This window comes from Semicossyphus pulcher, unplaced genomic scaffold, assembly GCF_022749685.1.
Source record: "Semicossyphus pulcher isolate SPU_LCO1_2020_fin unplaced genomic scaffold, fSemPul1.0.p SCAF_15, whole genome shotgun sequence".
Lineage (NCBI taxonomy): Eukaryota > Metazoa > Chordata > Actinopteri > Labriformes > Labridae > Semicossyphus > Semicossyphus pulcher.
Genome location: NW_027211659.1, coordinates 15,000,341 through 15,025,080, shown reverse-complemented (window position 1 = coordinate 15,025,080; position 24,740 = coordinate 15,000,341). Strand labels below are relative to the sequence as shown.

Genomic DNA, 24,740 nt, shown 5'->3' with positions numbered 1-24,740 from the left:
AGCACGGTAGCAGTTAAAAAGCTGAAAATAGCAAGTCATTGTACGCAATACAAGATAGACTGAGCAGAGTGTGACTCATTGTTCGCTAGATGCAGCAAAATGCTTTTAATGAACCCTGAAATGATCAGTCGCTTTGTAGTGACTATGATCCCATGGTGCCATAGTTTACAGCTGTTAAGAGCCAAGGCGCTGCTAAATGCTGTCAGCAGTATTTAAAGGGGACATATTTGAGCTGTGCAGTCAATTCTCTATTATTCTAATGTGTTTTTGAGTCATGCTGGTAAAGTTTGTTTCGTTTTAAAAATGTTATACATACTCCTTCCTCCTGAAACGAAAAAGTCGTTTTGCCATTCAAAGCTCAGACCTTAGCCACGATTGGCTGATAGTATTTGTAGTGACCATGTAGCCCCTCCCCCATGTGTGCGATCCCACGTGGGGGAGCAGCTGCACCACACTGTCACTCCAAAGTTGTAGAAAACATGGCTGCTCTTGGATCAGTTATTCGGCCTTATACATATGAGCCAGAATCATCAGGAGGTATCAGAATGGAAATATTGACAACGACTAGACAACAAGCTCGTGCAAGAAGGCAGCCTGAGGTGAATGACGATTGGTCGATTTCAGCAAAAGCAAGGTTCTACATAGAAACCTGCAGCTGTTCTGAACGGCCCATTTCAGAGGCGACCTTTTTAAAAACGTAATTCTGGAATAACATGGAATTATGCAGTTTTCATTGTGAACAATAAACACCCAAACATGTGAAACCCATGAAAGTATGAGAGTATCCATTCAACAGCCCCTTTAAAAAAAAAAAATGCAACCCCTTCATCTTCAACTAGGAATATGTGGTAACTGTGCCTTGACACACCACCTACACACACAGCATATAAAGCATGTAAACATAAAAAGTATCCTCTTTATTTCATGACTCATAAAGTTACAGATATATCTTTTTCCATAATGTTGGAATAAGCCTACGTTACATGAGAAATTGCTTAGTGTGGTGATTGATTCAGTTTGAGGGCTCGTGATCATCACTTCCTCCTGTTTGTGGGCTGCAAGTATTTGAATCATGTGGGTCACCTGTAACGTAAAGAGGAAAATTAGCGTAACAAATCACAGCTTAATGAACTACCTATACAATAAAAAATGGCTCTATAGTAATTGTAGCGACTTCAGGGCACAAATAAGTCGGGCCTAGTACTTGTCGGATGCGCTTCACAATACAATCACTGAGATCCAAAAAATATGTTTAACTTTTTATTAATGAAAAAGATGATTTACTCATGATGACGTGTACAAACTCATAATTAAAGTAATCCAATAAAATAGAGGTCCACTAAAAATACAGCAGTTCAGCTCACCTCCCACTGAACACAAAAGGTGACCATATCAGTTCATATCCCCGTGACCTGTCATCTCCCAACTTAATATGAACACACAATAAACACCACCAAAATATAAACCATCATACACACCTTCACCTTAAATGACCACAAAATATACTTTCTTAATTCCTTCATGGCTCCTACAGGAATGTTACATTGCCCTGGGACACTTTGTCACTTAAACCTCTTAATACCTCAACAAAATGGGATCAAAGAGAATGAGTTGCCTATCTGTATTGAAATTGTCCAATGCAGAGAGTCCCTCGTTTGACAAAGAGACTTTGAGCAGTTTAAATCTCCATGATGGCTGCCGTTAGCGACATTATGAGGATCAATGGCCTCATTTCTCAGAATCTGAAGAGATGCTTCATCTTCTTGCTCGTGGAAGCTTTCTGGATCAGGGTCATTATTTAAAGACATTTCTATTTGCTAGCTGGTCTTATTTCCCAGGATGAAAAGCAGTGATTGCTGCGTCGCAATTCAGGAGATGGATTCTCTGAAAGATGCAGCTGAAGCTTCATCTCCTCCACAAATACAAATCTAACCTCACGGAAGACGGAGTTGTTCCACATTTTAAATGTTGGCTATTCTAATAGTTTAAATATTAGTTTACCATAATTTATTCTGATTGTGGTGCAGTTAACAACATATAAAACATTTGCGTCTATGCCCGGTTTCTATGATTTACAACCTGCCTTTTTATTTCCAGGCTATTAATGTGATATATTTGCCAGTGTCTGATTACAAGACTAATGAGTATTGCCTGTGCTTAAAGATATATTTACTGGTTGTGTTTGCTTGTACAAGCCCTATGGCGGGTACAGGCCTTCGTTAATTTAGACAACTATCATCATCAAAACATCAGCCCTTTTGTACTAATTGCATACCTTTCTGTTGTTGGTTATTGGACATTCCTTCAGTTGGAGATCTTGACATTCCTGAGTTGTCATGTGTAGAATCGTCCTGATCTTTACCTGAAAAAATATCTACTTTAAGCTCAATTTCACATTTTTCATTTCAACCATAGACAGCTGAATGATACTGTTTCTAGCAAGGCGTGTATAAAACAAACAAGAAGATAAAAACATCTGAACAAAATTGTCAGTCATATGAAACCAGACGGCGTGACAGATGGAAATGACTCTCACACACATCATATGATTACCTAAAACGATTGTGTCAGTCGATCCATCACAGACGAGCTCTGCATCCGAGCTGATGTCTCCAAAGATTAAGCGTATCTCCTCCTCTGCATGCTTCTCATCAGAGGAGCCATGAACCGAGTTGTGGAGCGTGTTCGAGGCAAAGCGGGCCCTCAGAGAGTTTGGAGATGTCTCCTTAGCCTGGTTGGGGTCAGTGGGACCCATCATGGCCCTCCACTCCTCCACTGCATTTTCCTTAGTCAGGACGAGCATCAAGCAAGGCCCGCTGAAATGATCGATGAGAGGATGTGACCTCTAATGAATGTTAATGCTTTATTAATCATATTTAACTCTCTTGGGTTTTAACACTTTCGGTTATTACAATAAGCAGCCTTTGGTTGCACCTTCCCACTAAGCATTAAGTGTCACTAGATTTAACATCAAGCTAGGACCTGCTTTATTTTGTAGGTTTTCTGTTTTATATATAATCAAGAAATCTAGAGATTTAAAGGTGTAGTCCAGTACCCCATGACATCCCTGTCAGGTCCAACAGAGCACCCTTCTTACCCCACCCAACAGGTGAAACAGACTCAACCAGAGAGGGCAGCAAAGCGCTAGGCCTCAGCCTGACGTTAAGTTACTTCTCAGTTACATTGTAAGAAATAAAGTCTGACCTAAGCTGAAAAACTATCTACTACGGTTAGAATATAAAACTACAATTAAGGCTAAACCTGAGCTGATGTAATGAAGAGTGACAGTAAAGGTAGTTTCTGAGTCTGAAGTGCCCAGCTACACCATTTTCTGTCCGAGCAGTTGTGTAACAACCGAGTGAAGGGACCAATCAGAGCGGAAGATAACTCCAAAATCCGTGTATGTGTGTTGGAACAAAGAGTGAAATTGAGATGGACTTCCTCGCCACTTGCCCGAGGCTGCCTTGATTCTAAGCTGCTTAGATTACCGTTAAAAGTGCCGTTAAAACTTGTAGGAGCAACAAGAATTAGGGCAGGTCTGCTGCGGTCACTTTGCACTTCTCCTTCAGCTGTGTTTAGAGACAGACTAACCTGCACATGAATTCAACCAATTGGCCGAAGAAAGGTCTCTCTCTGTGCTCTTTGTAAAGCTCCTCAGCCGTCTCCCTCGAAAGCAATGTCTCCTTCACCTGCGTCACGGAGAAACGGCGGCCACGGATCTCCTCCAAAATCTTCTCTGTTAGAGTGAAGAAAATATGTTTAGCAAATATAAGTCAATAACATGTTTATATTGCTCTAAATGATCAAAAAGAACCTTTGTGATCCTCCATTGCATCAGGTTTGATTATCGCCAGTGTTTGCTGTTTAGGGAAGAAGAAGCTGATCTCTCGTTCTGCCTCTTCGTGGCTTGTACTTCCATGCAGCTGATTGACAGGCTCGTTCTCCACAGCAAACTGTGCTCTTAGACTGAGTGATGAGGGACACACAAGTCAGCACTACAGGGGTGATAATACTGTTAGCTACGATTTGATATCTAATAGCTAATATTTGTTTATTTCAAGCTCATGCTCTTCAGAGGAAGTTGTGTGATTAATTGTGCTTTGCTACACTTTGACTCAGAATGCATCGCCTGTTTCTCCTTCAGATAGTGATTTCCCACACTTTTGAGATTGCATTTCAAGAAACTTGAGTTATGATAGAGCGTTGTAGGTGGAGAGGGACTACTGTATCATAGATCTTTGTCTCTACAATCCATCCTTGTCTTGTGAGTGCACCACTGTCAGAAAAGTAATCGTTATCTTCTTGATTTCTTCCTGTGTAATTGAAAAATGTCAGCGCAGACCTGTAAGTCTTTCCTCTCTTTTATATCGCACATTTCTAATAGTTTGAAATGTTTACTGCAGCAGCAGAACAGAGCTTGTGTTTGGCGTCTAGGCTCTGACCTCGTCACTCCTCGCAGATTTATTTTACATGCAGAAAGCTAGTCGGAGCCGGCAGGTGGATGCTGGTGGGGCTGAAAGTGAGTGCATTATTAGTGCAGGGCAGCGATGGCAATGACAGAGCAGAGGTAGAGAGTGGAAAACTTGAGTGACGCATGACAAGTATGAAGCAGCTCGAAATTGGCTGCCTGAACTAGCCCGCAGGCATCGCCCCATTTGTGTTTAAAAACCTGCAAAGCCTTAAAGGTTAAAAAGATGTCTTAAGAGAAACAGAGTTCTTGAAAAACACCTCTTGACCCTTTTAACTGTGTAAATTAATTAACCACTTACCACTCAGGACTCTCCTCTTTGGCTCTATTCACGTCAGAAGGACCCAGGATGTTCTTCCAGTGTTCGACAGCCTCCGATCTGGACAGAGCCAAAGCCAGCACTGGTCCACTGTGAATAAACACGTGTTAAATGTATCTCTGCAGTATAATAATATTCTTTAGATTATATTTTAGTGCTTGTCTAAATCACCTGGTCATGCTTTGGAGCAGTGCAGGGAAGTAGTCCTCGTCAACGTGTTGAAGGTAAAACTGTGTGACCTGCTCCTCTGTTAGTTTTACCTCTCGTTGCAGAACAACTGTGAAGCCTGACTCGTGGATTTTAGCCAGGATCTCTTCTGCAGAACCAGAGATGTAATTTATCAAGCCTACCCTCATTGCAATAAATGGAGTGGACAAAAAATATCATCAGTCAGAATAACAGTATAGATTTAGCTTGTTGCAGCTAATAAACTGGAAAATTTCAATATAAATAGTTTGTTCTCGTTTCAAAGTGCAATCAGTTACAGAAAACTGCACCTGTGATATTCAACACCTTTGCTCAGGGAATCAAGAAGCAGTCCCACGACATCAATAAAAAACCATGTGTTGGTATCTGTGCTCCCACACTTGTGTACTTGTGTATTTGGCACGAGCCCCACCTCTGTTCTCTCTGGCAGCGTCAGGCCGGATAAGAGCCAGTGTCCTCTCCACACGCTCTTCCTCCCCATCCTGCTCCGTCACTGACGCCGTCCTAAAGTTGGGGAAGAGGAAGGCGAGCTCCCTGCCGGCCCGGTCGATGTCCTCACTACCGTGCACTGCGTTGAACAGTGCCTGTGTGCCGTATTGTGCCCGCAAGCTGCAGGAAGCCAGGGGGGAGACAGGAGAGGAGAGCAGATGGTTGCTCGGCTGGTGTTCAACCAGAGAGAAGCATAATATTTGGGTGTGTCTGACAGAGCGGGCGGGAATTGCTGCTTCATACGCTTTCGCAGACTTAAGCCTGAGATTGTTTCACACTGTTGCAAACAACGGTGCATGAATAATGTCTGTGCTGTAAACAAATCTGCCTCTTTAAAAATACATGGAAATGATCATTAATATATTATGATATCATACTGTATCTTATATATGTATTTCTAATGTCGATTTATGTATATGTAGAGTTTCAATTAACTAACCTGTCTGGTTTTTCTGTCCTGGCTTCCTCTATATCAGCAGGGCCGATGAACTCTCGCCATGCAGGTACAACATCGGCTGAGCCCTCAACCTGAGAGAGTATCAGAATGTGGGATGGACCGCTCGACATGAACTGCACCAAGTCCTCGAAGTAAACCTACAAACCGCCATCACACACAAACAAGTACATACAAAGACAAGAGCATACACAAAGGTTAATGTAACGGACACACAAAACAAAAAATAAATCAGTTCATACTCAAGATTTGATTATTTTGCTTGTTTTTCCCACCATAGTTATCATGTTAAATTCAGGCAGATACACCAAATATGAAACTGTAGGATTTAGTATAACTGATGGCTCCACCTGCTCATCTTGTCTCACGTTTTGTTTTCTGAATCTCTAATGATTCAGTCTGATCACAAACAGCACCACAAGCAAAAAAACACAAAAGCTGCTAACACAGCAGATCTATTTTCAGCCCTGTGCAGAAATGCCGATGGAAGCGTGATGTATTGCAAACTAATTGAAATGATTTTTGCTCTGGTCGTGACCGCTCTCCCATTAGGATGTCGACAAAGAATTTCAATTACCCAGTCCAGACTCATCTAGCAAACGTACACCGAAACGTTCACCAGTTTGACTGCTAATCTCTGCTATTAGATACAAACATGAGCGTCTGTATTCTTTCCTCACCGCACCTCTGCTGCTTTGTGCTGGTAGAAGTCTCGAGCCTCAACCTCGGTCAGCGTGCGTTCTTCATGGGCCATGATCTCAAACCCAGCGTCCTGAATCTAGCCAGGGGAGGAATGTCAGGGTAATTAACAATGTCAGCAGGTAGGCTTGAGACAATCTTGTCTTCTTACAATGTGGGCGGTGTTAGTCTCTTTGTACCTTCATAATGATCTCATTTGCCTTGCCGTGAGCAACAGCATCTGGTTTGATGATGGCAACTGTGTAGGATTTACTGGCAGGAACTGCAGGAGTAAAAGGGCAGCTCAGGAGTAGCTCAGTATTGCAGATAAAATGGTAAACAACAGAAAAGATAATAAAGCCAATGACTACAAAAAGTGACCACTAATAATTGCAATGTTTCCGCATTACCAATTATGCTTTCTTCATTTTCTGACTGCTGCAGTGTCTCCTCCTCCTCTGTCTTCTCGTCATCCACCAGACCATCATCTTTAACCTGACAGACACAACAAATACAAACACTTAAAAACAGCATTGAGTAACAGCTGCTATAAAGATTTATTCTAACATTGATTAATCCGCCGAGTCTTTTTAATTCATTTATATTTTTTCGGTGTATAACGTTAAAAAAAAGTGAGAAATCAGAAATTATACGGCATTTTGCTTCAATAATTACCTAAATACAGGGTTACTAATTACACTAATTATATAGGAAAGCAAATGGACTGGAAAATTAATGTATGCTGCTTAAATGCCCCTCAGACTGTGGTTATCAGTACAGTTTATGTGAAATATTTATCTTTAAATTAGACATCCTCTGACTGTAGGCTGCACAGTGGTGCGGTGGTTAGCGCTGTCGCCTCACAGCTAAAAGGTTCCTAGTTCGAACGATAGGCCCCCTCCGTCCCGGCTCCAACATCGGTGTCACACCGCGGTGAGGGGTGTCTCGTCTTGGGATTTTTTTTGTCTTGTGAATTTCATGTTTTATTTTGAAAAGTAACTCTCCTCTTGTTTCAGGTCACTTGTCCTCCCTTGTGTCACCGGTCTGACGTCTCCCCTGATCCCTGTTTCCCATTACCCTCATGTGCCTTATAGTCCGCGTCTCCCTTTGTCCTGTGCCAGAGTATCTCGTTTGTTCGTGTGCCTCCAGCCCCATGGTCACAGTACTTGTCTCGTTCTTGTCCTCAGCGTCTAAGTTGGTATTCTATTTCCCTTGTCTCCTCTTAAATAGAGTGATTTTGTGTTGTAATTTTTTCAGAACAGTGTTTAAGCTAGCCTTGTTTTGTAACCTTTTTTTTCCCTCTGTTGGAGTGGTTTTGTTTTCATAGTTTTTTCGGAAAGAGTGTAGCCTAATTTTATAGCCTTTGTACCCCCCCCTCCGTTTGGAGTGCTTTTTGTTATTAAATTTTCATAGTTAATATTCCTCGTCAGAGTAGATCAGTTTTCAGCCTTTTTGTTTCCTCCCTTTGGAGTGATTTTCTGTTGCGTTTTGAATTTTACTTTTTCCTGTTCCTTAATCTCAGAGAGTCTAGAGTTGATAGCCTTTTTTCTTGTCACTCTGGTTTAAGAGCTGAAAAGTGAATTTCAGAATAAAAGCCTGCTTGATCTGCGCAAACCTCTGCATCTGAGTCCTCTTTTTAGTCCAGGCCTGACAATCGGGGGCCTTTTTGTGTGGAGTTTGCATGTTCTCCCTGTGCATGCGTGGGTTCTCTCTGGATACTCCGGCTTCCTCCCACAGTCTAAAGACACACTCATTGGTGACTAGAAATTTCCCCTAGGTGTGAGGATGAGCATGAAAGGTCGTCTGTCTCTATGTGTCGGCCCTGTGATGACTGGTGACGAGTCCAGGGTGTACCCCGCCTCTTGCCCAATGACAGCTGGGATAGGCTCCAGCCCCCCGTGACCCTGAACAGGATAAGCGCTATAGATAATGGATGGATGGATAGATGGATGGTTAATTTGCAAGGTTTTATGTAGATTCCTTTATAATTTTTCGTTTAAGAACATAAAAAATGTGAGAAATCGCCACCCAAGGTGAATTCTACAAATTGCTTGTTTTCTTCCAGCAGCTGGACTGTAATGTGAGACATAAGAAATGAAGAAAAGCAGTAAAAGATCCCATTTTGTGCCTCAGAGACAATTATCTTGTTATGTACAGGAAACTAATCTCTACCCTGGAAACCTTTTCCCCTCGTTGTCTGATTGTCTGTCTACAGTAGTATTAAGTCGGGAAGTTTGTGACATGTGTTGGTTTTTTTTTTTTGGCATATATTGTTTAAAAATAGTTGTAGATTAATTATCTGACCAATGGTTTCATTTTGACATGCCAAAGAAGAAAAGCACAAGTGCAGATAATAAAATGAATAATGGCTGAATCTCATTTAGGCTCCTTCCATTACAGGGCTCTGGTATTGTGCGTGCTGACTCACTATCACATTGTCATGGCTCACTGGGACACTGGAATAGAATGCAATCATTGTTACTGTTATTAGTAAAAACAGTGCTATTCCTGCTGTGACCAGTCAAAATGTGTGCTGTGAAAAAGCTCCATTGTTTCAGCTCGAGATGTGATAGAAGTGTGAATGGATAATGGTGATGTGTGAGTGTGTAGGTGAATGTGGGTGTATCTTACGGCTCACCGCTTTGCGTTCACCACCTTGCTCCAGGACCGACTTCTCCTTAGACAGCTCCTCTACTATCAGCCTCTGAAGGAGAGGAGCATTGGCCCCTCGCAGCACAGCCACCAGCTCCCCACCCTGTCCAGTCAACACATAGAGCTTCTTATCAGTAATTAAATTTAACATAACAAACAGTGACACAGAGGTTTCACTTCAGAAGGCCCATGGCCCAGCAATACACAGAAAAAAATGTGAAGAGGCTCAGGAATGTGCTCTAATAATAGAAAATTAACAATTAAAATGAAATAATGTGCAGAATTCTGCAACACCATCGGCTAGATCATGACCCTGGATAGCTCTATTTCCTGGCCTACCTCATTAACACCTCTGAGCCTTTTAGGATAAAAGGGGAAAACAAATATAGAGACAAAATAAACACATAAAAATAGAAATAATTAGAGAATGAAACAATTCAGACAAAGGACAAAAGGCAAAACTGATGGTGAACCTTGAACACACATTTACAGTCTACTCAACACACACTCACCCCGTAGAAGAGGAAGGTGGGCTCACATTTCCCTCGATACCTCTCCAGAGCATCAATGCTGTCTGCCTCTGCCTGTAGCACACACACACACACACACACACACACACACACACACACACACATACATACAAATAAATATATATTCAGGTTCAGGGCTGTTCCCTCACAGATTTTTGGCATCAATTTAAATTCTTTACATTTTAAAATCATTCAGGCTTACTGTGGCAAAATGTAGAAGATCATCACCCAGTTCATTCTTTATTTTTCTTAGGAGACTAACCACAGCTCGACAGGGACCACACCACTGTTGGTACACATCCACAACTACATGAAGAGAGAGATAGTGTGTAAGTGTTGTGTGAAAGAGAGAAGAGAGGTGTGTTAAATTGGTGGAAGCCTTCTATCTGCATGCAGTTATCCTATTGAACACAGTGGGGCAGCAGCCTACAATAAATAACATTCACATTGACTGCATTCACTCAAACAGGCTGTTAAAACTGTACAACAGCAGGCTATTGAGCAGATGTTTGGTGCTATAATGATACATGTACTCGTTTAACGGGACATTCATAATCATTATCTAATTTATGAAGTACCTACCTGTTAAACCTTTGGTTGCAAGCATCTCCTCCCATTGCTCTTGATTTGTGACAGACGCCTGGAAAGGTAAAATTGCAGTAGGTTAACATTATAGCAAATATCAGGGCTTAATGAAGATAGCTTAACGTCAACATTAACTTCACAGTGACAACGCTGTTTGTCGGACCTGCAGACTTGCTTCTTTCTTCTTGCCTGCCATTTAATTAGTGCGAAAAATTAAAATGATATTTCAAAGAGAGAGGGAGTGAGCGAGAAAACAAGCTCCAAGCGAGATTTTAAAGATAGGTTTAAATAACGAACTACAATGCTAACATGCCCAGTTGCTAACATTTCACGCTATCAAACTCCTGATGCTGCTCGCGCTTGTTTGCCCCCTTTGTTGCTAAGCAACGGCGACTTCCTCTTTCCGGATACATTAGTAGTTACTGAGGTATTGTATTAGTTATGGGGGGGCATTTCTTACTTCACTTGAGTATTTTCATGTTACATGATAGCTTACTTGGCCTACTTCTTATCCACTACATATGTATCGTATGTACTCTATTATTTTTTTTAACAGTTACTCCTCAGATTAAGAGTGTACAAATATTTTGGTGGTCAACATAACGATGCTTTAAGTTAATTTTGTTACTAATACTTATACTTTTTCTATTATTAAAATGAAAGAAATCTTTAATGCAGGGCTTATTTTTTTTGTTAATATAGTTTTGTTGTGTGGGAGTGCTACTTTCCTTGAAATGATTTTACAATGTACTTAGCCTATTTCTATATATCATGATTACCATGATACCATAATTAAGTGACACTAAAGTTAAAGATCTGACTGAAAAGTACATTTCCAAGGCAACTAGTTGTATGATCTGAAAGCATCTTTTATCATGAGTACAGCTAACCTCCAACAACCAAGTGTGTATTCATCTATTTACTGCAGCATGCGGTGGATTATGATTATCTTTTATCCCGCAAATGCAGCCTGTGGAAAAACATTATCCTTGTGATACAGAGAGGATTGAGGCCTTGGGGCCCTGTGACCCCTGTTCCTCCCGTTTTGTGAGTGGATTGTTTGTACCCCATCACCATCAAGTACTTACAATGTTTGATGTAGACTACACATGGCAGGCTATAGGCCTATATATAACCCTACCTATACCTATAATCCTTATTATTATTAGTGTGTTTTACCAGAGAGGCTGAGATGTAAATCCAAATAAAAGATGTGGGTCATGCATGGAGGGAACAAGCAAGAGATGCTTGCAGTATTTAAAGTATGCAATCCATGTTTTTTTTTTTTACTTTATCCACGCTAAGTACTAAAGGTCAGGATATCTTATTGCATCAGTATTGATTCTTCCTCTCCAACCCTGCAAGCTCCTAAACGTACTCAGTGATAAATCACTTTAATTCACCTTTGAGCACAGATTTATATATAAAACTACACCTCGCAGACACGCTATGAAAGTTAAATAATAAAGGTGATCTTTTGAAAAATGCAACGACAGAGCCTTGCCTTCTTTTTCCTTTACATACATTCGTATAGTAGTAGTACATACTTGTATTTTAGTCTTACTCTTATGTACAACAGCTTTTGTTCGGACTGACACTTCAGTCTATGCTCTTGATGAAGCTTTTGCTTGTTTATGTGTGAGAACTTGATGACCAAAGCAACAGTGCTGCTCAAAGGCCACAACAAATTCTCATACCAATCTTGAACAAAGCACAATATGTGTGTGATGCTTTGATGTAAGTTTTGCTTCAGATAATATAGTAATGTTTGGAATCTGGCGTTTACAGCAAGGTATGTAGGTTGTTTGATCTCCTCTTAAACCACATCACAGGAGTAGCCTATATGTCTTCCCTTTGGAGTTGTGAGTCTTCTTGCTCAGTGACACCTCAACCAAGTTTCCATCCAACTGTAACATTTTATTTAATAGTGAAATAGGTCCTCGGAAGAGATCAGACCACTTTTGCATGCTCTTCCCACATGAATTTCAATGAACTGCTGCACTTAAGCGGTTCAGCTCCACAGCTCCCTCCCGCACAGAGTGGGCCTATAAAACAGGTTTAACAATTAGAGTGATTTTAAAAGGACAAATCAAAGCGCACTGTGACAATGAGTGAGACAGACAATTATAAAATGAGACACTCAGAAAGAAATAGCAGGATCCCTTATGACATCGGCAACAGACTCAGAATTTGTTTTACTCCCACTGTGCTGTTTGGGCTGTATGACATGTTTCTATTAGTGACCCCATGCCTCGCTCTGAGCTCATTATGCAGCCAGATGGGAACAACAATCACCTCCCCTCCATCATGGCGGCTGTGACAAGGTCCTGACACAGCGCTCGCCCGCAGAAACAACATTCATACTGTGCGTAATAAGCAGGCCTGTGTTTTTCTGCTACTTTTCATCAGAGATGCAAGGAAGTGATTCCTTTTTTTCCATCAAGTCAATGAGAAACATTGATTTGAGGCCTTTGTCCCATGTGCCCAAATCAAATATTGGCCTTTGTGTCATCAAATGTCATCGGTAATGACTGCAGCTGCCTTCTTGCAGTTGTCTGTAGGCTGAACAGATATGCCCCTGCACACTGAAATGTGATTGTTGTGTCCCAGGGGAGTGCGAAGGGAGAATATTATCGGAGGGTGTTTAGATGAGATGTCACTATCTGGTTCAAAACAGTGAGGATGAATTGAATACAAAAACAATGTTCAGACAAGGAACTGCTGTACACGCTTGAAATCCAAATGTCTTTCTGTCCTTACTTGATAAGGTAATCATGCCCTCTTTTATGTTGCGAATATTCTTCATAATATGGATGCTTCAAAAAACTCGGAAGCACATTGTTCATGATTTTATTTTTAAATATCCTCTGACTCATTTAGGCTCCTTTTGCAGTCTTCTGTGACCCTGTCAACTTGAGTTATGTCTGAACACAAGGGCTTTTTTTATATAGTGGTCTGAATACATTGTGTTTCATAAACATCAAACAAAATGCTTTGAACAAAAGATGCGTAAATGGAACAGTACGTCACGGCTGACCCTCGCCTGAATTCAGAGAAAAACATTCTGCTGGATGTCAGTCTCTGCCACGGGCCATTTGTTTGACAGACTTTGAAGGTCCTTGCCTTGCTAATGTTAGAGGTTTCCATGGTTTAATGCAGGTCCCTTTCCTGTCCCTCAATAGGCCTGCAGTCCCCATATGGACTCCAAGAAACCACTTATCATCTTCCCCCCGTGGATTGCTGTTAATCTCTACCCAGTGATGAAAGACACAGAGGATTTGAGGCTACGACAGTTCTGAAGATTAATCTCCATTAGCACATCTTAAGCGCAGAAGTCATATTTAAGCCTCATTAAAGAAGAACTCAATTTGTTGTGTTTATTTTTGGAAGAGGCTTTATCCTGCCATCGTCACAGCGCAGGCCCACTGGGATTTGGTTTAATTGTTCACAAACAAATGCTGTAGAAATCCCAGTAGGTCTGTAGCTTCTTGCCTTTAAGGAATTGTTCAAAACTGACAAAATATCTTAATTTGTTTTCTTGTCATTGTCTTTTCTTCTTCCCCACTGTGAGATACAATATTTTAGAAACAATATACTGATTGTTGCCATAGGGCTGCAAAACATGTTGATTTTCATTAAACCTTTTGTTCTGTTTTTTGTATTTTTATCAATTAGACTATGAAATGTCAAAAGTAATGAAAAAATATACCCAACAAACTTTAAAGAGCCGATGGCGACTTATTCAAATATAGCAAAGAAGGATAAGCCGCAAATCTTATTAAAGAAGCTTGATACAGGAAGGGTCTTTTTTATTACTTTAGTTTGTAAAGTGACACAATAAAGAGATTCAAAAGAACCCAAGTGGATACAGACAATAAGATCAAAGTACTCTAACTTCCGGCTAATTGGTGGGATCATTTCTCCAAGAAAAAAACAAGTAGGATAAGGAACTAACAAACTGAGACAAGACAGACTATATTAAGTCTAAATATCCTTTTCTTTTTGGTAAACTTTGGGTTCTTAAATTGTCATTTGACAGGGTGAAATCTTGTTTTAGCTACTTATTACAAAAGTTAGTTAACCCAGTTAAAGGCATTTTTTTTCAGGTGGAGATTATTTTTTAACTCAGGTGGGCGTGGCTTACCGAGTGTGACGCAATGGTGCGTAACGTTACATCCATTTGCCGCTATAAAGTAAGATGGATTTAAATGAGTAAAGTCTGTAAGACAACTGATTACTTATTCTGTTAGAAGCAAGTAGTTCGTTCACCCTAAGAATAGGAAAGTGGTCCTTCTTTAAAGGTATTTCCAGTCATTTGCGATAATAGGTGCAACTTGATTCAGTAATGACGCAGTGGGCTGTTGCTAGTTATGCTAGCTGTCACTAGCTGGGCTAACACTGACAGTGTGTGGGAATCACATTTTGCACGATGTTTCTGAGTACGGTAACTGTCTGTAAAGGGAGTAAATATGGTTATTTGTAGTTAAAGGTAGATTACTAATATGTGTTTTTGGATTTTGGATAGGGTGCTTCAGATGCTGGCTCACAGCTCCAACACACATGCTCATGACTTGGCCTACACACCGGAGCATCCTGCGAGGTCACCTGGCTGTCATCCAATGACAGCGCTCCCCCTAATGCACATGTACGTACTTTGCCAATTCCTGGAAAACAAATAAAAGTTTCGGGTTGATGCCTGATGTTCGGTTGGTTTGCCATGTGCAAACATGGATACACCTGCAAATGTGGATACACCTGCAAATATGGATATACCTGCAAAAAAGAAAAGACTGTTTAGCTACAACAAACAATGGGAAGCAAAAAAGACGTGGGTTAAGCCCGTCAGCATGACTCGACGAAGGCCTTCTGTACTTAATGTTGTCGGGAATTCTCAATTGGCCATGGAGGTGAGAATGACCTTACTCAGCATGCCTCCATAGAAATGCACAAGAAGGCCACACTATCATCGGTACATTCTTGGTGACATCTACTGCGGCAAGTGAAGCCTCATATGTGTACCGTACGGTTAAATACAGACTCAGCTACAACCACTGACTGTCTTAAAAAGGTCAACAGTGCTTTGTTTCATGACTCAAATGTTGTGAAGAAGATGTGTTTGGGAAGAACGAAAGCTGGGATAATCACAATGAATGTTTTAGGACCAAAGACTGTGCGAGATATCTTGAATGATCTGTCCCCACCTGAAGGTGAGCCTGTGTATTTCTCAGTTTCCACCAATGCCTTAAATAAGGGAAATAGAAATATGTTACTAGTGTGCGAGATATTTCTCTGAGTCTGATGGAGGGCAGTGCAAGTTATTTGGCTTTTATGAAGACAGTGATGAAACTGCAAATGGCATACATCAAGCTCTGATGAACTGGATATTCACACACATCACAGCCTACAATATGCAGCAGACAATGACAGTGTTAACTTTGGAAAACACCACTCTGTTTATTGAGCAGTGCCCACACTCGCATTCTGAAAGCTAATTGCCCATCTCACACAGCTCATAACACCTGCAAGAATGCCTGCGATAAGCTGTCACTGGATATTGAGTCAATTGATTTAAAGATCTACAGCCACTTCTCAGTATCTGCTTCCCAAAGAGAGGAACTGTGTGCATTTTTGCCTTTGTTGACATTAAGTGGCGTGAAATTCTGTTTGCACACGATGGCTCGCTCTTCATCCAGCTGTCAATCGTCTCCTGCAAAGCTGGCCAGCGCTTACTCCGTACTTCAGGTCCATTGGGGAGACCTGTCCTGTGGCACTTAAGAGGATTTTCGAGGATGAAGAAAAAACTGGAGCTGCTGAGATTTAGCTGAGCTTTTTCACAACGTGGGGTGTGTTTCTGACCAACTGAAAAAACTATAGGAAACAAAGCTCTACATCACAGATGTTTACGAGGAAGTCTGAAAATGAAGATGCTTCAGCGAAAACAGGACAGCTTCTTTGGTCATCAAATGCCTCTGTAGAGAGGATTTTCTCTTTGATGACCATTAAATGGTCAGACTCAAGAAGCAGATGCAGCTGATCAAAGATGAACTTCAAATATCTGTGAACTGTGATTTGTCATGTAAGGACTTCTCTCAGACCGTGCAAAAGGACAAAGGACTGCTTGAATCAGTCAAGAGCGGCAAAAAATATCCATGGAAAAAGTAGCCTTAGTGAGTCATGCCCCTCTTTTGCATCTTTTTTTCTCTTGCTGTTTAGGTCCAAATTGTGATTTCTTCTATATTGAGGTTATTAGCTTACATAATTATACAGTTGTAGTAAAGCTGTAGACTTAATGGAATATACACATTTTTTGCCTTCATTTCCAATTAAATAAGAATATAAATATACACTGCTGTATATTCACACAACCCCATATTCTCTCTCATATTTGGTAGTGAGAAAGTTGGCAACCCTAAATCGCCCATGAGGGTCTGCAGAGCTGTGAGTGCTGACAGAGCACTCAATATTGTACCATAAACTGAATTACAAATGTACAGGGTATTCAGTTGTAGACACATTGAAAAATATTGGGATTTGCACTGCCTGTTTAAAAATATATTGCTTTGTTTTGCATGCCTTGTTTTTCATATAGTGATATACAGTATGTGCTAACCATAGACTGTATAAAAAAAAAAGGATGACATGACAGCTCTCTAAAAGTGAAGCCAAAACATTTTTAGTCACCCCCTGCTGACTGGCTGCAGTATAGGTCATAAAGCCGCCTCCTCCATGTTAACAGATGGGACATGAGTCAAATCAAAATAAATTTTTCTCAAACATGGTTTCTGTCATTAAAGTTAGTTCTTATCATGCTGATTTACAACCAAGTGTTCATTTTTCTGACATGTTTAATTTTAATTCATTATTTGATGCTGTAAAAAGGATGATTGACAGCTCTGTTGACAAATACGGCTCCTGCAGCCAATCTGTTCCAGATTAGCAGAGTAGAGGAGGAACGGCGAGAGGAGACGTAACTAAAACAATCACTACAGTCACTGACGTTTCCATATCTGTGAACATCTGCTTCGGACCAACACAAAAAGCTGTTCTGCTGTTTAACACGCCAACGTGCGGGATCTTTGCTGTTTTTACAGTAATTCAACTGTGTGTTTTGGTTAGCGTAAGTGTCTACGGCGGCTCCACAAGCTGAGCTGTACTACTCAACTCTGGCTCCAAATGACATTACCATAGCAAGATGGCAGCGCCTATCACGGGGGCTATTTTGGCATCAATTTCGTACAATGAGAGCAGATGGAGATGTGTCGTCCATCTGAACATACAGTCATTGTTGCTAACTAATGGGCTATTAGCTCACCCTGGCAATTCATCATATACAGCTCTGTTCAACTCCCATTAAAAGTGTATTCCCTTTTTATTTTCTAAACTGTAACAACATACAACATACATAAAATTAGAATTGATTGGGTGGGCTACATTTTAACTGCAACATTTTGAAGTGCTGATATTTTTATGCGTAAATTGTGTGTGAGGGTCATCTGTGCATCACAGTTTGATGCTGTTTTTCCAAGAGGGCACTGTTGCCTCAATGTTGAACCACCCTGCCTCGAGATTTCACTCCCTCCAACACATTCACACACGGACACACAACCATGCACGCACGCACGCACAATCGCGCACACACATTGCTCTGTGATTTTTTTTAATAGAAGGAAAGCCATGTGCTTTCAGTATGCTGCTTGCATGCTTATCAGCTCTTCCAGGCCTAAAACTTATCCCGTAAGCAATACAGCAATTGAATACAGAATAGCTTAATTTTTCGCTCGCATATTTGTAAAACGTCACGGTGTATAATGTCAAGTATAGTCACAATGAAAGCATTAGAAACACTATATTTAATCTCACCATTTCATCAGGCTCATTTTAGGAGTGACAGCTATGCTTTTGAGTGATATGGTGCTGCATGCTATTAAACTTAGACACAGTTGAGACCTGTTAGCATTTCTCTCAGCCAACTTCCAATTTTGCCTTTGAGACATGACAAGCGTGACCATGTGCAGCTCGGTGCCTTTCTACACAACGAGCAGTCCAACTGCGAAATGGTTTGTTCTCTTTTGGCTGCATTAATGGAGAATTTATACCAAGTGAAGGGGAAATAGTGTGAGCCGAAGGGGGCTGTGAGGGAGCGCAGACAGGCAGTCGGTCTCACATACAGACAGACAGAGATAGTGATTGACTGTAGTCTGTAGAAACAGGAGGGAGCTTTCTTCTCTTTTTCCGTGACAGGCAGCTCTGCCAGTGACAGAGGAAGCCAGTGTGGAGGAAGTCATCTGCATCTAAATAAAGACCGCCAATGGCTTTGTCAGAGTCCATTAAGCAAATTGCCATATTTGATAAATGCATCTAGCAAGTCCCCTTTTTTTTTCACCCCTTCGTGGAAATCAGCCTGAAGCAAAAATGCCTTTTGTTTGCTTTTCTTAACAGGGAGAGCTAGCAGTGAGACGTGAAGAAAGATTCCATTGAGGAATCATTTTGATGCAAATTATGACTGATTTGTACTTTGTGTGATGCATGAGATGGGTCGCCTTCTATCAGGTGCACAATGAAGGAAAATCACTCACGGCTGTATAGACCTGTTTTTCATTAGAATGTGAAAATTCATGATTACTTTTGCATGGACTGATGGTCCTATTATTCTTATCATTTATTTAATAATTTTGTTGTCTTAGTTTTCATAAGCAGCAAAGTTGCAGCTGATTGCACCGCACCGTATTTTAAATGTTGGTCTTATTTAAACCAGGCAGCCAATTTTATGCTGTTTCACCTCTTAATTACAGTGCTGTGAGTGTCTGGCATCATTAGAGGTAGGTCTCTGTTATCTGTCAAAGCTGAAACAGGTCCGGGTTAATAGCTGCTGTCGCCCGGTCTACTTATACAGCCATGCTGCTTTTAGAGAGACTCATTTCCCGGCTCTGCAGCTCACTCGTTTTTTTTCTTCAATGGTAGTAAGACTGAAAAACAGAAACCACAGTCATTTACGTCGATCAGGTTTTACAAATGTCACATTTTCTTTATATTTCATGAAATATATGTCACCAACAACCACCGTGTACATCACAGTCTCTGACGTTCAATTGATTTATTTTTGGTGGATCAGAAGAAAATTAATATGCAGCTATTTTAGTAATTTATTAATATCTTACATGTACTATGAAAGTTTTTAACTGGTTATAAAACCGACTGAATTTAATACTGATCCCTCTATATGACAGAGAAAAGCAAACCAGGCCAACAGTGTTGAGTATTTTTCAAGCAAAAACGCCAAACTCTTTATGCTTGTAGCAAGGACTGCACAATTAATCGTATGCTATATTAATCCTAATCCCGTTTTTGGCTTTCTCAAGATTAAATAATTGATTGACGGCAATATTGATGTTTAAAACGTGTTTTCCGCCTGTAGAAAACGTTGCTGCATATCAAATCAAGCGCTCCCTAACCTAACAGCCACTTTTGAGGGAGCTGGCATGTCATGTCATGAGCGCCTACCTTGCTGCGACAGTTTTGAGTGGAAGAGAAAACAACAGACCGGTGTTTCGGTTCAACGAGTGACTATGTCAACTTGCGACTTCTAGCCGAATGCGTCTGTGGTTGTCTTAATTACAGTTGAAAACGGGAAGAGAGTATACGTAGCTGTCCCCGTGAATGCCTGTCTGTTGTTTTTCATTACAATCTCAAAAAGGTAAAGGTGTCATATAGGCTCCTAACGCTCAGTCACGTTTTGAACGCATGTTGTTACGCCAAACTAGGAAGAGTGCTCGTTGAAACACCGGTCCCACAAACGGCTCGTCATCAGTTGTTTGGAGGTATTTCAGGTTTAGGGTAAGTGATGAAAAAATATTATGTAAAGAGTGCATGAAACCTGTGTCTGCGCTGCAAAGCAACGCAACTAACTTTTTTAACCAGCTGAAAAAACACCACAGAGTGCAGCATGATGAGTGTGTGAAGGCCAAGAGGGATAATGTCGCTACTCCCCGTCCTTGTAGATGATGTAGAAGATGAAATATACATTCTATGTTACACATAGGTTTAAATTACATTAACCATACATTCATATCTGATTCTTATGCGCCCACGAGATTATCTCTGTACTATATACAATCTATGTATATCACACTGTGAACATTTGCACACCCTCTAGGCAATATCTTGCCCCTTCTGCACAAACAGTACAGCTTTTCATCAAACTTTAATAAGTGGTCTACTGTACATAGTTTATGTAATGTTCTTTTATAGATTTTATTGCTGAACTTAAGTTGCTTTATTGTAGGAGAACTGCTGTTTACTTGCCTTCTATTTTATTTTATTCCTTTTTTTAAAGTAAATTTTAAATTTTTTTTAGTTTTTGGCTTTAATGATAAGAGAAACAGGAAATGTTGGGAGAAGAGAGCGATGGATGAACCTTTGGCCGCTGCATCGAGGATATAGCCTCTATTCATGGGGCGTCTGCCCCACTGAACTAAATCAGCAGCCCAATTTTGATATTAATTCTCTCTCTATTTTTATTGTTATGAACAAAAAAAACCTACTTTGAAAAACACCAAATTCTGCTTTTCATTTTGCTCTCATGCAAAGAGAAAAGGCAGAAAGAGGATGAATATTATTCCTCTAGACTTGTGTTTAAGGTTAACACTAATTTACAACTTTATCTAAGACCAACAAAGCGGGGCACTGTGAAGGCGTGATGCAGAGCTGTGAATCCAAGTGTTAGCACCTGGAGCCACAGATGTAAAGTTAGCTCTGCTCTTCTCACCCCCCCAAAGCTGTCATCAACACCCCGTTCACAGACACAAAAACACCATCAGGACCTCTAGGAGATTGGCCGGCCTGCTATCTCAGATGCGCCTTCAATACTGATAATTCAAAGTGATACCTCGTCCTAGCTGGAGAACAAAAAGCCCCCCGGGCGGCAGTGGTGGAAGGGGAGAAGAAAAAAGAAGAAGTCAAATCAGACCTATTAAGTGGATTACGAGTTATCTGCAGCACAGCGTGTAATTGGTTTTGTGTTATCATTGTAACGTCAGATAGGTGCTAATTGAAAAGCCAGTTTATTAGTGGCTAGACAGTCTTCGGAGGGTTGTGTTGTGGTTTAAAGGTCTTGTTTCGGATAGCCTCCCAAATGATTATAGATAATAGACTGCTTCTACTGATGCTTGCGGTCCGCTCAGATGTAATTCCCCTGCCGGTTTTCCGCTGATTTCATCCTCCTTCGCCGGCAACTCTTAGGAGACTAGAACTCAATGTAGTGGTAATAATACGTTTCATTCTGAAGCTTGGATCTTATTTGTAGTGTCATACTCTTCTGCTTTTTTTTATTTTTTTATTACTCTGCAGGGCTCTTACAATAGCGTCGTTCTCGTGTGCTTGACAAAAGCAATCTGTCTGAGGGCAGCGTGAGTCATGAAGCAAAACAAGCAAATACTGCAGCCCCTCCAATTTATTTTGTGGGTTTTCGTGCTGTGATAAAGCATTGTTAGAGAAATGCTACTTCTATAACCTCGATTGTTCTCTCTGTACTTTAAAAGATTTCTTAATGCGACTATGTGTATGAAAATAACATTTACGCAGAGATTACAGACTCCAGACGCTTTAATGAGGCTGCCAAGTTGTTTGATTTTTGGCATACAGGCTTTACATGGCAGCAGCTGATTTACAACTGCCAGACCAGTCTGGCCACGACCAGTGCTCGAGAAAAGAAGATGAATCTTTCTGAAACTCTAAGTACATAATCCTAAAATCTCAGACCAGACAAAGCCGCAACAATTGTGAGAGTGGAAACAAACAAAACATCTGTGGAGGCTGCGGGAGCTTTTGCATTGTCAAGTCACAGAAACCACAGCTCCCTGATGCCTCGAACAGACTCTGTAAAGTTTGACTTGTGCGAAGGCTGCCTAGGCAATATTTCTAAGGTGAAGTTCCTCATGGTAAAGCTTTTCATATAAGCAACGTGTCCTAGGAGTGCTGCGCATGGCTCAAAATGAGCTGCGGAAATGGAGTATGGAGCTGTGATCTTTGGCATCCAAACGCAGGGAACAGAGGTGTTCAGCGTTCAGTGTTTTATCTCCCACATCCGCAAATATCTGTTGTCTGCTCATTCTGTAACAGAGAGGGAATAGTGTACAGAAGTAGGAGAAATCTCTCTCCTTTCATGACAAGTACCGCTGACAAGATATTCCAAAAACAGAAGCGTTCGGAGGCCGGTGTTCAGTTTATGCAAGAGGGCTATTCGGGGGCTGAACTTGTGATGCTAGAGCTCCTGCCGCTGCTGGCTGCTTTATTCAGTGTTGATGGGTGCAGATGGGGTGCCTCGAGTCTGGCTCTGAGGAGAAGAAATGCCAAAGAGGCTTGTGCATCTGCTGCTGATGCATGCAGCTAGCTAGCATGCATTATTCAAAGATTGAATGCAGTAAAGATGATGTGCCTGACTCACACTACCAGAGGATGGACTGTCACCGAGGGCTCTATCTGTTTTGCCTTTCCCTCAACGATGCTCCGATGCTTGCCTTAATCAGCAAAGGGAAAGCTTTCATTTTAATAACATTGGTGTAACTAAATCCCCACAGCATCTATAACAATGTATTCCCTGAAAATGCATCCTCTCAACCAAACAAACATGCAGCTAAACAATCTTTGTGATGCCATTATTATTTTTTTATTTGCTGGAATAGCGATGCAGTCGGCTTTTTTTGTTTACCTCACAACAGAGAGGCTCTATTCACACTCACAGCGTGCCGGCTGCCATTTAAGGGGGGTTATATGCGGAAAATGAAGGTTGATTGAATTAGCCTCGTGTGTAAAGTGAATTGGAATTGATTGTCACATTCACTTTCCTTCTGCTGGCTATGCTTTCATCCCCAAATAGTGTTAGCGGCACACTTGCGTCTGTAGGCCGAGCTAAGCTTCTTTGCCTCGGAGCTGAAAGGTACCCTCCGCTCCATAATGTTAACACTCTCAATGCATCATAGTCTGAATGGTGACATCCTAAAATAGAGGAATTGGTGTGTGAAATATGCATTTAAGATCCCTCATTGCTCTGCTATTCACCTTCAAAGAGACGGGTGAGAAGGGGGCTTGTAATAAGAGCTGTCTGACTGTAGATTCTTTCTGAATTAGCTCATAAAGCTTGATACTTCTCTTAAGCCGTTTATACTTAAGGTGAACAAGCTGCCTGACAGGTGCTGCTAATCTTAAGCACAAATGCCAGCCTGCCGCCGTGTGGTGCTTCATTGTGTGCCTTTTAGTACAGAGAAAAGACAGCACAGCCAGATAACACACAAAGACTCAAGTCAGTAAGATGAATTTGTTAAAAGACGTCTTGACATAAAGTGTGATATATTTGTTTGAAAAGTCACATATCATTTTTACCGTACTGGGTACATCTCAGACTGAAACGCAGAGATAGCAACAGGACACACATGGGATTTCTGGCAAAGCAGGCTTTTGTACACAGGAAGTGAGTCTGAAAACAGCAAACAAATCATGAAAACCAAGAAGTCATATCCATGGAGACGACATAGAAAATTGCTGGAAAGTGTTGACCCCACAAGTTAGAGCAAAGACAGTTTGGCAAAGGAGCAGGGGAATCGAGGGAGTTTATGAACAGGGTTGAGTTATGACAAAATCAGGGGTAGCTGATTAATACCTCTTTCCCTCCTAAATTTAGCGTGTTGACGCAGGTTTTTCAGACCCGGGAAGACCCGCTTAGAACTCCTGTCGGTCTCTTTTCTGCTGCGTCACCATCTGACGTCACAAACTTTGGAACGATGTTCGAGTGCTGCTCGGACGTAGACGGGCGGAATTTGTAGTTGAGATGACGAGGAGTCGCAGAAGTTACTGACGGAGCAAAGCATCGCGCTGGAGAGGGGGCGGAGATTAGCAGGTTTTGTGTTCCCATCAATGCCGATCGGAGCCGAGGCGATAATTACATCTATCTATCTATCTATCTATCTATCTATCTACCTATCTATCTATAAGATCTTACATCTACACGTTCTGTCTCATGCTCCAAGCCATTGTAAACTTTCTTAGTATTAAACCAAAACCAGGATCTTTCCTTAATCATGTAAGTGAGACACAAACAAAACAGAAAATCAAAATTCAGTGTACCAGCAGCCTTTGGTTCCGGGGGGAGTCTGATCTGATCGAAGACTATGAATATTAAAGTCCATTTACCTCTTAAGTTTTTGTTCAGACCGAGGGACGGCCAGGATGCCCATGTTAGACAATCTTAGGGGCCTTGAGGCAGAACATTCAGGGTTTTAACAAGCAGCGCAGCCTTAGTATCAAACCTTCAGCATATTGAAAGGAGGCGAGAGCATTTTACTTTTATTGCGCTGTAGTTGCTAC

At 41.2% G+C, this 24,740-nt stretch overlaps 1 protein-coding gene across 1 annotated transcript; it reads right to left on the bottom strand.

The window, feature by feature from the left end:
- Positions 1–1,006: 1,006 nt before the first annotated feature.
- nme9 (NME/NM23 family member 9) lies at positions 1,007–10,578 on the bottom strand. Its single transcript, XM_069663645.1, has 17 exons — positions 10,546–10,578; positions 10,380–10,437; positions 10,000–10,103; positions 9,780–9,851; positions 9,254–9,370; positions 7,026–7,110; positions 6,816–6,898; positions 6,623–6,715; positions 5,923–6,077; positions 5,407–5,603; positions 4,959–5,103; positions 4,770–4,877; positions 3,815–3,966; positions 3,592–3,736; positions 2,554–2,816; positions 2,276–2,362; positions 1,007–1,083 (listed from the first exon to the last, which is right to left on the bottom strand). Exons 1-17 carry the CDS (start codon positions 10,576–10,578, stop codon positions 1,013–1,015), a joined length of 1,968 nt encoding a protein of 655 aa, XP_069519746.1. The 3' UTR covers positions 1,007–1,012.
- Positions 10,579–24,740: the final 14,162 nt, after the last annotated feature.

Excerpts from the sequence above, each read along its gene's own strand:
- nme9 (XM_069663645.1), bottom strand. The coding sequence starts at position 10,578 with ATGGCAGGCAAGAAGAAAGAAGCAAGTCTGCAG. Across the intron at positions 5,104-5,406 it reads CGCTGCCAGAGAGAACAGAG|AAGAGATCCTGGCTAAAATC; the intron begins GTGGGGCTCGTG and ends CTGGTTCTGCAG. Across the intron at positions 3,737-3,814 it reads TGCAATGGAGGATCACAAAG|AGAAGATTTTGGAGGAGATC; the intron begins GTTCTTTTTGAT and ends TCACTCTAACAG.